General features: G+C 45.0%; 1 protein-coding gene across 1 annotated transcript in view; it reads right to left on the reverse strand.

The window, feature by feature from the left end:
• Positions 1-16,205, reverse strand: part of ERI3 (ERI1 exoribonuclease family member 3) — a 134,653-nt gene that overhangs the window by 114,721 nt on the left and 3,727 nt on the right. Inside the window, exon 2 of the mRNA XM_074152128.1 lies at positions 9,895-10,169. Coding sequence (XP_074008229.1) covers positions 9,895-10,146 — 252 coding nt within the window. The 5' untranslated portion in view covers positions 10,147-10,169. The remainder of the gene's footprint in view (positions 1-9,894; positions 10,170-16,205) is intronic.

Below are 16,205 nucleotides of genomic sequence, written 5' to 3' on the forward strand. Positions count from 1 at the left end.
CTTCAAAAAAGGTAAGGGCTGAAGAGGCAAGGGAGTCTTCATGGAGGGGACACAGCCTCAGCACCAGCTCATTTTGTTCAGGGATGCTTTTTTCCCCTCCCTCTTTAAAGAAAAAAAAGTCATTTTATGCACAAGGAGCTTATTTCTTAAACAAACACTCGTGTTTTTGATTTACACCACGGGCTGCTCCTAAATAATTTATGGCGGGTTAAATTTATTGCACAGCCCTGGCCGGCTGCAAATTCGAATTGCCAAATAATTAGATTTTAGGGCAATGCTTATAAATTATCCGCCGATTTGTCCGGACTTGTTTGTCAGTTGCTTTGTGCTTCAGGTCATCTTTGGCATTTCGCTGTTTGTGTTTTAATTGCTGATTTACACTTTGACAGATGAGAGTTGATGCCTCCAAGATCGGGGAGGGGGCGGGGGGGGTGAAGAGCAGGAAGAATCAGAGCTTTTAAAGCCTTGTGATTTTCCTTTTTTTCCAAGGCAATTAAAATCGAAAAGGGACATAGTAAGGACAGCACTAGCCTCACAGATCTGCCTCCCCTGTTTCCATCCTCTGCCTTAATTATTATTTTAACTAAAGCCATTTCCAAGTGAGCAGCCTTGCACTGGCCCTCAGGGGCAGTAACCAAGATGACCTCATAGGTCTTTTCCCCACTTCTAAATTTTTATTAAACTAACCAAAACAAGTCCCATAAAGGCAACACCTTTGCAGCGAGGGACAGCAGGGCTTCTGCTGAATCAGGGCTACGCTGACTTTCCAGAGGATGCCTACCTGCACACACGGTGAGGAGTCTCTCAGCGCTTATGTCCTAGGTAAGTTACTCCGTGTTACTGATTAATCCTGCCAAAAGGTCTTTGGGGAAACAGCTGATCCCAAATTTATTTTTCCATCACTACCTAGCTTAAAGTACACATTTGCACACACCCAACAATTGAATGCATTTAAACAACTGGATATAAATCCCGGAAAAGTGCAAAGGGGAGGAAATACACATCAAAATCAAAACACAAGGGAACTGGCAGGAATATGAAAAGATCGTGAAACAGTGGGATAAAATGATGTGAAGGTAAATTCTGCTGCCCGATTATTGAATATCCAAAGTTTCTGCCTCCCCCCGCTCTTACGTGAGCCTCACTGCCTACCCCCAACACTCAAGACACTGGAGCCCAATGTCAAAGGTTGGATTTCCTCAAAGATAAATGAAGTTGGGTTTGGGGTTCCGCACTGGCATAAACCTAGCTCTTATTTTCAGGTGCTTCCTTACAACTGTGAGGGACCATTTCTCTTTCTTTAATAGAAGCTGAAATTCCCATCTAATCACATGCCTCCAGGAGCTTGAGCTTTAAGAGAGACATCTAGTCCATGCACCTGCCCGAGGGCAGCATCACCTCCCCCTAAATCATTTCTGACTTTGTCTAGGCTGTTTTTACAGACTCCAATAAGAGAGACTCACGCGCTCCCCAGGCACTCTGCGCTCCCGTTTCATTAGTCTTATCATTGGAAAGTTTTTCCTAATGTCTAATCAGAATTTCCCTTGCTGTTGTTTAAATTCATGACTGCTCTTCCTACCCACAGCAGACACAAGCCAGAACACCGCCTTTCTCGTTTTTGTAATAGAAAACCTCATCATACATACCTTTCTCTTCACTACACTAAACACAACCCAATGTCATCCAGCCCACGCTCACAGGTTGTGTTTTGCAGACCCTCTGGTCACTTTCACTGTTTCCCTTTTGGACACTCTTGAAACGATCTCAATTTTTATTTTAGTTTTTTTTTTAAAGTACAGAGTTCAAAGTGAAACACTTCCCCAGCTGAGGTCTTTTCTTACAGGGGCAAGAAAAGCAGGATCCACATGTCTCCCAAATGCCATTTTCACCCTAAACTTATCACTGTGGTCTTTGGGACTTCTTTCATACCTGCCATTGAACCTGAAATCTCACAGGCTGGCTCACAACCCTTCTCCTGCCACCCTGAAGAAAATTTTTGGTAGTCATTTGCTCCCAGGCTGGCTCCTTCCTCTCCACATCAGCATCAGCTCACCTGCCAAAACCCACAAAGCTATTTTGATCTTTCCTGCAGCACGCAGACATCACAAATAAGGCAGAACCTCCCTCCTCTTCCACGCCTGGGATGAGAAATATAGACCAACAGACATCAACATTTCAACTTGTTTCTCCAAGCACTACTGACATATATTTAACCACCCAGAAAATCTCCATCGACAAAGCCAACAACAATTTAAGCTTGACAGTTTTGGGGGAAGTTTAGTACTCAAACCAGGTTACAAACAGCACACACACATTTCCAAATATTACCTTTCCATTGCAAGATGACAACTAACACTATATCCTTTTTCACGTCCGCTCCTCTCTACCGCAGGCAACCAGCCTGTGCAGTCCTCATGGCAGAATTATCAAATCATTTCAAGACCCAGCCTCTTCACCTGGTATCGAGCAGCACAAATGATCAATGATCTCAGCAACACTAAAACATCTGGGATGGGTAAAAAAGGCCAAGCTGGTGCATGTAAATGAACACCCAGGGTTTTTACAAACATCACAACTAGCTGCTGGTGACAGCACATTCCTGCCTGGCAGAGAGGAACTAAATAATGTAACCAAGAGCTATTTTGCCAGCTAACAAGTGCACGGACCGACAAAGAGAACGCAGGGATGGCTGCACAGCCAGCTTGGCACAAAGGGGAAGAAAACACGAGATTTAGGCATGTCCTGCTCCCGTCCCGCCAAAATTTGCTGAGCTGCACTTTCTCTTTAGCAGGAAGGATTGGTTCAAAACTAGGAGAAGATCACTTTAGTGCAGCAATGACCATTCCTCAGGAACCACAGCAGCCTGCGAAGCTGCACCCCCGTGCAGCACTCTAGAACGGAAGAACACTGCCTGTTTTTAAAACATCACGCTGGGAAGGATGCGAAACACCCTCTCGTGCCTCAGAGGCTGCGAAACAGCAGCAGGCACACACCGATCATCGGCGGCCGTACAGGGCCATGCGCACAGAGAACGTACAAACCTGCAGCACCCGTTCCCTTCTTCAGAACCGCACGTGGTGTGAACGTTTCCAGCAGAGAGGCGAGGAAACCTTTAAACACAATACGGTGGCCTTGCACATTCCCGAGCCCGCCTGGATCTCTTCTTTTCAGGGTGACTGCCGCTCAACTACCTTCTGCTGTAACAACAAGTCTACTTAACTTTGCAACTTGTCACCTAAACGATGTGTGATGTTTGCACAGCTAAGGACACAGTACTCAAACAGCACAGGTGGGGAACCGCACGCCGGGATGCATAACTGATGTGGGGGTCTCCGCGCCCTGCGAGGGAAAGGGCAACATGACTGATTGCTTTAAAGTAGTCATCTCATCGGCCTGTCAATAACCAGCCCAAAGCTAAGCAGGTTGGGTCAGGCTGGGACGGCAGCAATTGGCCACCTGAGCACCTTGGTATTTTAGGCTTGTTGCTATAATAATGCTGCGTTTATTAAGAAAGCGCTTTGAATATTTTCTCATACATCAGGTGTCTTGCCTGGTGGTCTCGTGGTTGAGCTCTCGAGGAGATTTGGGTTCAGTAACTGTTCATGTTCTCTAGCTCCTCAGGTTTTAAATAAATACAGCTAATTCTGTTGCCTGAAGCCATAACCCGACCTGTCAGATTCATATGGGTCACAGCAAGGTTGTCCCCGCTTACTGGGAGAACGAGGGAGGTCTGCACGGCAAAGTGACAGCCGCAGAGAATGCAGCTTTTGAGGGTTACACCACACCTGGTGTCTCAGACCCTGCAGAAGCCTCTCCAAAACACTGGGCTTCTCAATACATCTTTTAAAATAAAGACATTATTCTCCACATTGGTCAAAATAAGAATTCACAACAGTCCAATGGAATTGCAATGAAGCACACGACATGCAGAAAATAAGATTAAAAAAAGAACAGCATCTCTTTTAATTTCAGATGCACCTTGTAGTGTGTTGAGCTATGGATATTCATGTGCTCTTCACTGAGCTTTTAACTGTTCGGGGGAACTAGCCACAACGCCTCAAAAAGTTTTTCCAAAAGATTGTTCAAAAAATTAACACAAACAGAAAAACCCATCTGAAACAGCTTTTATATGAACTATTTCCACTCTAGGAACTTAAAGCACTCCAACATAAGAAGTTGTTATGCTAACAACAGCCATAACTGGCAAGGAGATGATAAATATATATATTTTTTTACTTAGTTTTAGTAAAAAGAAAAAAAAAAAAGACTTTAAGTGACTGTGTTACATGCATTTTTAATGGCATTCCTCTAGAAACAACATTGTAAGAAGCTGAATTGAGAAGTAGTTATTTAAACCTACACCCAAGCCTAAGCTGCATGAAGACCGGTAATTGCAGATTAATATTCCACCGTAATACTTATGCACAAGAGTGCAGAGTTAAAGTTGCCATGGGAAACAAGCCTGAGTTTCTTCACTTTTCTAGCAATTCATGATCATCCTTAATAAAGGTTTTGGCAGGTGATTTTTAATGCACTGAGCTTAACAGCCACACAAAAACCGTGCAAGAAGAAAGCTGCTACGCAGGGATGTCTAGATAGAAGAGGTAGACACAGGCACATCTCCATTATCCGCCTCTGGGCAGGATTGTGACAAGCTCCGTTACTTTGTGAGCCACCTTCTGCAATCCCATCCTGGCCTTCAGCGAGGATTGCCTTGATCCAGGCTCCGCTAAGCCCCCCTTGAAGAGCATGCAGAAGACACCTCACAGCCTACATCCCAGTAGATCCTGCATAACCTCCTCCCACAGCAGGTTTTTGATTTGAGGGGCACATTCCTCATAGAAAGTCTTCTGAGCGTAGGCCACAGCTCCCAGGGTGGCTTGCCTAACCCCCATCTACTCACCCTGCGCAGGGAGCTCGGCAAGGACTGTACATCTGTTGCTACAGCCTAAATTTGGTGGAAATCAACATCCATTCCCATTACAAGGTCAGTCTATAAATCACGGCGGCTCAGGAGCAGGGAGACATTGTTCAGCCGTCCCTGCCATGGGAACGAGAGCACGGGTAAAGGAGCATGGGTGGCAGGGAGGCAGCGACCATCACAGCCACTCCAGCTGCACCCGCTGGCAACCACCGGCCAGAATCGCCAGGCGGATGTTCAGGGAAAAAACGCCTTCAACGCATTTTTACACCAGCACTCGAGGAAACGCTGCCTGAACCCCATTTAACCTTGTCGTGCATTTGTACTTAATAGTATCTTACAGAAGGACTGGCTCCGATTTGTTAATATGCTTTTGCCAGTCAGGAAATGTGTTATGATCATCCAGATTTGTTTGTACACTTAAAAACAAATTAGTAACTGAACATATGCTTATTCATAATCTCAGCATTTATGGGTTTTATGTTGAAATGGTGAGTGATGTTCTATATTTATTATTATGTCCAGTTTCATTTGACGGCAATTATAATTAAAAATTCCCCCAAAATAACAATCAAAATGCATGCTACGCAAACTCGAAATACGTAGGATACACTAAAGAAAAATATCAAGATATTTTTGTATTTAAAATGTGCTGTTTAAGACAACAAGGAAAATACTGTCCGTAAACAATTTATTCTTCTGCCTCTGGTCACAACCTCCTTCGGCAATTAGGAGATCTCAACATTTCATACTTTCCTCTTACAGAGAGTTTGGAAGAGGCGAATTTCTAATTCCCACCTGATTAACAAATTTGAGTGAATCTGAGACACTGAAGTCAAGTACCTGAAAAAACAGGCATGAAAAAAAAGCAACTTCATCATTAGCAAAAGCTCATTTAGCAACTCGGGGCCTCCTAGATCCAGCTCCTTCTGCCAGGTCAGGAGTCTGATATTCTTTTACACTTCCAGGCAGCAGACATACAAAGCTTGAATTTTATTTGGTTTTCATTTAAGTGGCTTTAACAAATTACAGGAGAGATTAACATCCTATGTAGAAGCCCAATTTCAAATTCAGCTTTGAGTAGAACTGATTTCTACCTTCAGACTTTTTACATTTAAAAAAATCATCATTTTTCTTCCACTCTGCTGAAGTTGAAGGCAAGATACTTGGCTTGCTGACTGAAAGAGGCACACCCACTCACTGCATTAATAAAATAAGGTTACAGGCAGACGCAGATCCGAGCCTGGGGAGCTCCTTAACACAGCCACTGAAAGCACTGACCACCATAAACACTGGTGTATACAAGGACAAAGGGACAAAAGACGGAGACTCTCACTTATTAATGCATCTTCTCTTGTGTAGCTAATGCACCATATGTACCCGGCTCTACGAGCTGACAGCATATAAAAGCTGCAGGTACTTACAAACTCTTAGCAGACAGTAAAGGAAAAAAAGTCAGAGTTAGAGCTGAAAAATGAAGCACACTACTACCATCGTGGTCCGAGGTCCACCAACCTCCGCAGAACGACAGCTCCCACCTGACCCCACTGGACTTTGGATCAAATCCCAAAAGCACAAGGTAAGCTTTAAAGAGATGCAAGAGGCCAGCCATAAACATGCCTTGCTGCCAACCCCTACTGACCTCTGGCTGGCTAAAACACTACACGACACAGACTGTGCCTCTATTCTTTCAGGTTTTCCCATCTATCCATCCGGAACAGTGCAGTTAAACCCACACCTTCTTTTCTCTTTGGGATGGTCTCACTACTCATAAATATATCCGAAAAACCCAAAAGCCAAGCTGCAATTTAGGGGCATATCTGTTGAAAGCCATCAGAAGTCAGGAGTGCAAGGATGCTATTGTTCCTCTGTGGCTGCAGGGCAAGGAACATGAAGAAGCCTCCGTGCTCGTCCCAGAAGTAGCAAAGCAAAGGGCAGGAGCGACAAGGCACTCCAGCCACTGGAGCCATGATGCAAGACAGCTTCCCAGGGGAATACCGCTGTCCTTGACCCTCCTTGATCCCCATTACAGAGGCCATACCATGAGACCTCGGAGGGAGATGGGGCAGCATGAAAGGGAATGGAAATGAAGGAGTCTTCAGGGCTCCCAAATGAGCATGAAGGACTTCCCCAGGGATAAAGGCAGCGAGGCCACCGGCGGCAGAGGAGCACAAGTAAATACAGCAGGAGGGGGAGCAGATGTGGCAATCACACAACTTAGTGCAGATAAAAAGATAGCTCTTTCAGTAGTCTCTGGCAAGAAGCTGGGATATTTTGAAGAGCAGTTAGTAGGAAATTTCAAGTGTGCTGCACAGCGGCAAGTGCACTCTGCAAGACTTTTAGGCTGAGCTGGCTGAATTTAGAGCTATGTCTACCCACTTCAAGTAACCTGGATCATGGCTTAGCTCTATATGTAGCCTCCTCGCTAAATCCCAATGCATTTGAATTTCATTGTATCTAGACTTCTTATTTCGCAGGCAATAAAACAAAAGCAGAAGGATCAGGATTGCAAGGAGGTCAGCACCTGACCATTCCTAGCTCCCAGGTCTGTCATTAGACAGTATCTCCAAAACCTGTCTGTCACTGCTTCAGTGAAAGATCCTGCCAGTAAAAACCTTGCACAAAACATCGCTGAAATACACTGCACAGTTTGCTCACCATGACATACAGCCCAGCTGTGAAGAGGACAAAAGCCATGCTGGGCAGCAAAAAGTTTAGATGTAGGTACTGGCATCGACTAAAATCTTATTTTATAAAGTTGCCCGATTCTGGTAGGCACCTACCACCTTTCCAGCTACACTGATCCCCATGCAGCAAGAGCCATTTCTTTATTTGTCAAACTAATTTGTTTGTGGGGATGTGAGGGACTGACAGCCCTCTCCACACACGATATGAAGCAGACTGGAAAAACAACACTGAAGAACATCTCCACCTTAAAGGTGCCATCGCACCAACAAAATATATAGCAGATCTGCATTGGCCCAGACCATTACTTTCCCTGGCAAGGACTTGGGGACAAAGATCCTTAAAACAGGAGTAATCATATTCCACTCATGCTCCTTTTTACTGCCAGCTGTAAACCAGCTCCACATGCATCATGGTTTTGCATCAAAATGTGCACAGACCAAACCCATATCCAAAGGGACAAGGTAGATCCAATTTACAGCTTTGACAGGTCTGTGCACCCGAGGCAGAGCGTGCAGGAAATAGCCTGACATCTCACTTGGAGAGCGGTTAAGGCTCTGCTGGCGGAACGGGATGCAGAGCCACAACAGCCTCCCACAAAGACCCAGCAAAAGAGCAAGGAATTTACTGGCCATTTTTCAGGAAACACGAGGGGCAGGTGGCACTCAACAAGGCGCTACTGGGGAAGAGAGGAGCCAAGTTTGACCCCAACTTGCAGGATCCCTTTAACAGGACAAGCCCAAGCTACACTGGGAAATGAACATGCTGCATCGCATCACTTCAGTAATGAAACACCACAGCAAAAACCGCTCAGCGTTTAGTATATTCCTAACAAAGCAAATGGAAGTTATTCTGATCTACTGCGTGTATTACCCACAATACCCCACTGGAAGATGGGGGTGAGAAGCCCGAGTTCAATTTAGAGACTCGGAAATTGTGTCTGTTCATTACCAACTGTGCTGGTTTTGGCTGGGGTAGAGTGAATTTTCTTCACAGTAGCTAATATGGGGTTATGTTTTGGATCTGTGCTGGAAACAGTGTTGGCAATACTGGGATGTTCTAGTTACCACCGAGCAGCGCTTATACAGAGTCAAGGCCTTTTCTGCTCCTCACACCGCCCTGCCAGTGAGTAGGCCAGGGGGGCACAAGAAGCTGGGAGGAGACACAGCCAGGATAGCTGACCCCAACTGGCCAAAGGGACGTTCCATACCATATTACACCATGCTCAGTACATAAAGTTGCAGAAAGAAGGAGAGGGGGATGTGATGTTCAGAGTGATGGCGTTTGTCTTCCCAAGTAACCATTACGCATGATGGAGCCCTGCTCTCCTGGAGATGGCTGAACATTCGCTGGCTGATGGGAAGCAATGATTGAATTCCTTGGTTTCCTTTGCTCACGTGAGCAGCTTTTGCTTTACCTATTAAACTGTCTTTATCCCAACCCATGAGTTTTCTCACTTTTACTCTTCCAATTCTCTTCCCCATCCCACTGCGGGGGAGCGAGCGAGCAAGCAAGTGGCTGGGTGGTGCTTAGTTGCCAGCTGGGGTTAAACCATGACACCAACCCAGTATTAGTCTCTTTCTTTTTAGCGTGTTTTTCTAATTTTAATGGCAACCCTAGGTCCATCCTGCTGACAACGGAAAATATATTTGCCAACGTGCTCTACACTACTGTGGAAGAACTGTCTGCAGAAAAACCTCTGTACTTCATCTGGATTTCAAGTGGTAGGGCACTGGAAAATCCTCTGAAGCTGAACTCTTCCTGTCTCATTACACTCCAGAGTTAACAGCCAGGCAAGGTAACCTCTGCGAGATCGGGTAGCTCCAAACTATTGTTCTTCTCCACTTAGAAACACCATTATGTTGCACATATTCATATCATTCAACCTCTTCTTTTTCTAGCTGTTGGCTACCAACAGTCTTTTTCCTTGCAGAATCAAACAAGATTGCCACAAGTACTCTATTAATGCAGGTTCCCAGCCAAAAAATTTTAGACCCTCCCCAGTTCAGGCAGGTGACAAGCATACATGACTTAAAGATGTTTTTGATAACACATGCACTGTCACTTCCTTGATGGAAATCAGGCTCCTTCATTTCATTTCCACTGAACAGTCCTGGCATTGCTCCTGAGAGAGCAGGTGACTGGCAAGAGCCCTGGAGGACCAGCAACAGAAAGGAGATGGGACAAACCAGAGAAAACAAGTGAGCTAGGACTGTGCTTTTTCCTTCCACCTTTCAGAACAGCAGCAGCAACTTGCAAGGGGATAATTAACAGGATTGACCGTTTACCTGAGGATGAATCTGTGGTTTATCACACGTAGCCTCAAAATCCAGCACTAAGAAGTAGTGATATCTCTGTGGAGGGAAGGATGACATTGCTGCCATGGAAGCTCCAAAGCTGTGGGACGCCAGTTTCCTGCTTACGATGGAGCCGTACCCTTTGAGAACACCAGCCGGGAGGAGGGAGCACACAGCTTGTCTTGCCCTTGGAAGTAAGTTTTGGGGAAACTTTGCTGCTCCAGTATGGAGAAGTGCTATCATTGAACATCCAGAGGCATCTGAAACTGAAGACAGACTCACGTTACTCATGCACAAATACATCTCATCTCTGCTAGTATCTCTTCACTGGCCTCCTCTGTCAGGGATTTTCTCTGCGCTTCCCGGTGGAGGTTCCAGCAGTGCAAACCTGAAATAACACAGTAACCTGCTCTAAGCACGACAGATGACATTTGGACTGAGCTCAAGGTGCCCAGAATCACAGGCGACTGGAAATTAACCTCTGCAAACAGCTCTAAATTAAGAACTATGAGACACACAACAGTCATGGCTCCAGGCACCAGATCACACCCGCCTGCTGAACCTTATCATAGCGGAACACAGCACAAACCACTTAAACACAGAAAATCTGATCTAAACCCCATTGAAATTTCTGAGGAGGCCTTTCATCTATTCATATACAATGCAACTTCTGATACACGTCAGGAATTAAATACAGCAATACACACATCGACACTACAACCCATCCAAACAGCTTGGCCCTGAAACGCCTGTTAGCTGCACCGAAATCTCTCACTTCCGTAACAAATCCAGGCGGCTGGTGGATGGAAGGCTCCTCCCCAGGGAAGTTCTCATTTGCTCTGTGTACGAGGCTTCTCAGAAATGTGATTCTAGTGCTACACTTGATTTCTTACTTCAGGTATTTCTCAGAGGAGGATATTGATTCAACAAACCCACACATGAACTGCAGGAACCGTAAAACACAAGCAGCACTCTATAGGTTACGGTCTCCCTCCCCCAAAAAATAACTGACCTAGCCATCAACTTCTGATGCTTCTACTTAACAAATGCTATTTAATAAATTGCATTATCTATGTGAGATTGCCTGGATTTCCCTCCATAGCCTTTTTCTTTTAAAACGCTGCAGGAAAAGCTTGACAGGACTGTCACTGCCCAAGGTGTGCCAGCCTCAGGGCTGTTCAGATACACATTTATTGGTTTGAGAGTTCAAGCCAAACTCATGGAGATGTTACATAGCTGGTACAGTGACCAATGGCAAAAAACAGGCAAATCACAACCACCCAGCCCTCTCAAACAAGAATATGAATACCCCCTCTAACTCTATGTGTGTATATATATACAGATAGATAGATATACACACACACCTCGCTAAATAGACATGGAGATTTAAATCTATCCCCACGGTTGGTCCCACTGCTCGTGGCTCTGGGCAAGAGCTCCATTGCACCACGTGCCACCTACCCGCCTGGTTTCCCAGCCCGGTCTCCCTGTGCCTGCACTCGCTTTTCACTCCGCCAGGAAGGGACACGGAGCTGGAACAGGCAAGGCGAAGCGGAGGGCTCGCCGCCTGCGAACAAAGTCGCTGTTTGCACAAAAGACAGCGTTTGCTCTCTCCCATCCGTTAGTCCGTCAGGTAAATAATGCACGTGCCAAAACACACACTTAATGAGGTAAATAATATGCCTTGAATAACGGCTAAATCTGTATTTACCTGCGAGACCAGAGAAACTCGAAAGGACCAGATTAGGAGATAATTGCGGCTGAGCAGGTTGTGTGCTTCGAGTAAACACGCATTTGGTAACCTTCTCTTTCCAAGGTTTTGAGTGAAAGGCAAAAATCGAGGGAGCTGAGAAATTTAAGATGGAGCCAGTGCCCACACTGCCAATTCCACGGCATAAATGCATCCCCACCTTGTGACTTTCACGTTTTGGGGGGCTGCTTGCTTTACTAAAGCAGTGTCCCAGGCAGCAGGTACCCAGCAAACTGAAAACTCAAGTTACAAAACTGTACCAAAGAGTCCAACATTGCATTTATCCTAAAGGGGCTCAGTTCTACCTATTGCTTTTCCGTCTACAGCTTTTACTGTCATTAATAAATGCATTACAGCCAAATAGTAGTTATATTCACTTCTAACCTGCCCCACATAAGATATATTTAAGGTATATGTGCTTTAAATCTTCAAGCTACCTGCTATGAATCTAAAGGCCCATCACAACAAATACAGTATCTCAGAATAAAGCAGCTTGTGAGTGAGTTGCGGTAAAAGCTGGTCTTTAGCCTACTGCATAAAGTAAAATACACAGTTGGAGTGGGGGAGGCACGCAGGCTCCAACCCCTGTATCAAACACAGGCAATAAAACATACATTATCCACCCACACAGAGCAAGATCAGTACTTCTCTAATGTATCTTAACAGGCAAGACTAGGGCATCAACCACGATCCTCATGAATTTTCAGGTCCCCGAGCCACTGAGTCCACACGGCAAAGATAAACTGGCCACCTCGGCAGGAGTCAGGCACGTCACCACACGGACACAGCAGCACCACTCCAGACCCTGGCAGGTCTGTGTTACACAGATACTGTGGGACATCAGTAGAAGGAAGTAACAGCCAACATCTAGCGCCTCTTTATGCTAAGAACTTCTGCAGGTGGTCCCTGTCTAATGACAGGATCAGGCTCCCCATCCTAAAAGAAGCCTCCCTCCCCACTCCCCCACGTAGCAGAGATGCTCCCAACAAAGGTGTGTGAGGGGGGTACTGCAGCCTGATTCCCCCATGCAGACGGCATACAAATAAGAGCAACCCCACCGCAAACTCTGCGCCTTCAGCCAAATGAAGTTTTAACTGCGTGTTTACACAGCCACTGCTCTAGCTGCCCTGGGAAGACCTCACATCATCTTCTTTGGCAAGGTCAGAATGCCTCAGAGCACGAGATAGCTGGTGAGCAAACACACTTTATTAGAAGTCATGTAAAGCATTTATAATGGCTATGACAATGCAAAGCACTAGTAATTATCCCATTTTTTTTTTCTCCAACAGACAACAGTACAAGCAATGCAGCTTCAAAAATTAGAAACCCAGCTCTATCCATATAAATCCACATGTTCAGTGATTCCATTTCCAAACCTACGTAAAACACCACATATATATTTCTTATGCACACAGGGTCAGATTATAATCTCAGACAGTGCAAGCTGTCACATCTGGCATTCAACCCTACTAGGTTAATATTTCATATCACACAGCTCCAATTCCTTACACAGATAAATATGAAACGTAATGGGACCATGATCTGAGGCTGGACTTCAGGAATTATTTTGACAGATTGTACACAGACCTAGGAAAATGTGACAGCACTTTACATTTGCAACACCCAATAACATGGGAAGCGGCTACGTGTGGTGGGTTTTGGCTGGGAGATAAAGTCTGTGTTATGTGCTGTGTAACAGCATGTGCCACACGTGATATCACTGGCTATAAACCGCAACTGTCTTTTAAAAATAATTAAAAAAAAAATAAATCTCTGGATATCAGCTGCAAGTAACAGGACAAGCTCAGGCTGACCGCTGCTCTTCCTTGTTAGTGGTCCAAGCACACGATAGTAAAGCCCGACAGTGTGATCACCATCAAGTAAGGAAAGCCAAGAGAAAGGCAAGTGCCAGCTGTAGCCATCAGCCTGCCAGGAGCCCCACTGAGTGCAAAGTGGAGAATCTGCACCGGTGGCTGCTGCGCTCCAGGATCCCCACTGGGGAAGCCGCTTAAGGGCAACCACAAGTGGCAAGGAGCGAGATCGGGAACTCCTGCCACGTGAAGAACGCTGGTGACAAAAGCCAGCAGGGCATTGCAAGTGCTCTCCCCCACCTGCGGGGCAGCCACAAAGCCACATGCAAAGATGTGCACCACGCAAGTTGCAGAGGATTCAAATTCATCAATGGCAAGACAAATTAGCCTACAAACTTGAGCTGAATGGGCACATAACATTAATATTTACTTTTTACAACCCCATCTAATTAAAATCACCTGGCAGCAAGAGAAGGCATAACTTTTAACTGCTTGCCTTTAACCCAAAAATATTCCCCTTCAACGTCCAGTTTGATTAAGTGATGTAGGGAGGGGACAAGAAGACAAACACCTAAGTTCACATTGGAGGGGTGACCCAAGAAATCATGTTTTACAAGAACCTCCACTTATAAGCTGAATTACTTTGTTGTGGCAATATGGCCCTCCACCATATTAAAAAAATAAACAAACTAAAAAAAAACCCCACACTAAAGGACAAGATAAACTAAAATTAAAAAATAAAAGCAAGGAAGCAAGCTTTGGGAGTCATACGCTTCAGTTTATTCCCCTGGGCAGGGGCTGCTATGACTCCTGGCCTCCAACAGACAACTGAACTCACAGCTAAGCAACCAAAACCCATCCAAAATGTAAGGCAGGTTTGTCTTACTTTATTAAATTATAGTGTCTTACTTTATTAAATTATAAAAAGGAAAAAGATAGGGTAATAAAGGTGCTTTTTGTAGAACAAACGTGCATACATTTAACAACACCTGGAACAGAGTGTAACAAAAAAATGCAGGACTTCCATTTTGGTAGCTGTTCAAATACATACTCAGAGGTCAAATGTGAGCCCATATTTCAGTTGCGTGAAGATATAACTGAAGAACAATAGAGACAACTCCATTTTTTTTTAAAATCAGTCTTAACCTAAACCCAAATATTTCATTAGATGAACTACAGTACAAAAATGACAGCACCTGGCTAGTCTGCGAGGCAGGAAACAAAAGACTATGAACAAAACCAGCTTACCCACTTGTCACTGTCCAAACTTGCAAAAAAAATTAAAAGAAAATACATAAAGTAAAACAAACAACAAAACACAAAGCTTTTAGAACCATTTTAATAATGTAACATGATTTTAGACAGGTAAATTTGCTTTTTTGTTAACCTCACAGTATCATCCCTTGAACATTAATCCAGTACACTTCCATGGTTGCACTCCCTTCGCTTTTGGTTGGGTATGTCCCCAGCGCTGCTAGACAACCTAGCCCATGTTTTGGAAAACTCACAACATAACTTTCTCAAAGCATTGCCACAGGATGCCTATATGCTGTCCCATCATTGCTCAGCCCAGATACAACTTGGCGTTCATCATTTTGGTTTTTACAGCACTCCGCAATCGCACCCAGCCTCTTCCCACTCCAGATGGAAGAGGTCCCTGTTCTCAAGAACTTACAGTCTAGAATTGGATGCAACACAAGTGAGGGTTAACTGCAAAGAACGAGGGTTACAGGAGCAAAGTCAGGCAACTGCTCATCTGGGAGCTACATGCTTCTCGGTAGTTTAACTTAAAAAAAAAATAAATAAAAAATTTCAATCTCTATAGGCATCAGCTTCCCTCTCTCTGGGCATTATGGAAGAGGTAAGTGAACACAGAAAGGGTTGGCTAAAGGATGGAGGGCACTCTCGGGTTAAGGAAGGTCTCTCCCGTTTCTTGAGCTCATTCTTCCCGCTGCGTTCCTTGGCTGATATGTCAAAGGCACCACCAGATATGTCAGCTATTTCAGAGCACCAGAATCTCTTCCATTGTGACATCACAGACGCGATGGCTTGTGAGATCACAATGAGTGAGGCCGAAGGCGCTGATTACTTAGGGAAGGACTTGCCGGGGCTATCGCACCCTATGAGGCTGGGAAACAAACACATCTCAGTTCACTTGACAACACAGTGAAACCCGCATGAGACTCCACACCAGCAGGACATGAACTCGTCCAAACAGACCACCCAGAAGCTGTCCCAAAGATGCACAGTACAATTCCACTCCAATTTTATTAGGCCACCTCCGCTAGGCAACCCACTTTCGTCAGCTCCTGGACTGGTCTCCTAAGACAGGCTTTGCTGTGTATTTTTAAAACTTCTCCAAGAGTAACTGTGGACAGGCAAACAGGTCTAAGCTGAAGTCTGAAGAAGTTCCACACAGTAAAGGACTGGTCACTTAGAGGAAATGTAGAGGAAGGAAACAACAAAAATTAAAAAAAAAAAAGAAGCAACAACAGAGATGAGTACAGCAAAAGACTGGAAAGCCATAGTGGAAGAGTGGATTTGGTATGAAGGAAGAGAACAGTTGCAGAGGATTGGACCAAGAACCCTCTAGTCCAGTCTCCTCCTTCTGTGTGTGAGCCGTAAGAAAATGCACCAGGGTGAAGCTACACAAAACGGGGTAAAGCATGCCAATAGTTCCAGGAGGCCAGAAGGAGACAGGCCTGTCCTTCCCTCTTGGTCCTACTCTCCTGGCTGATTAC

The sequence above is a fragment of the Numenius arquata genome, chromosome 8, assembly GCF_964106895.1.
Source record: "Numenius arquata chromosome 8, bNumArq3.hap1.1, whole genome shotgun sequence".
In the NCBI taxonomy this organism is placed as follows: Eukaryota; Metazoa; Chordata; class Aves; order Charadriiformes; family Scolopacidae; genus Numenius; species Numenius arquata.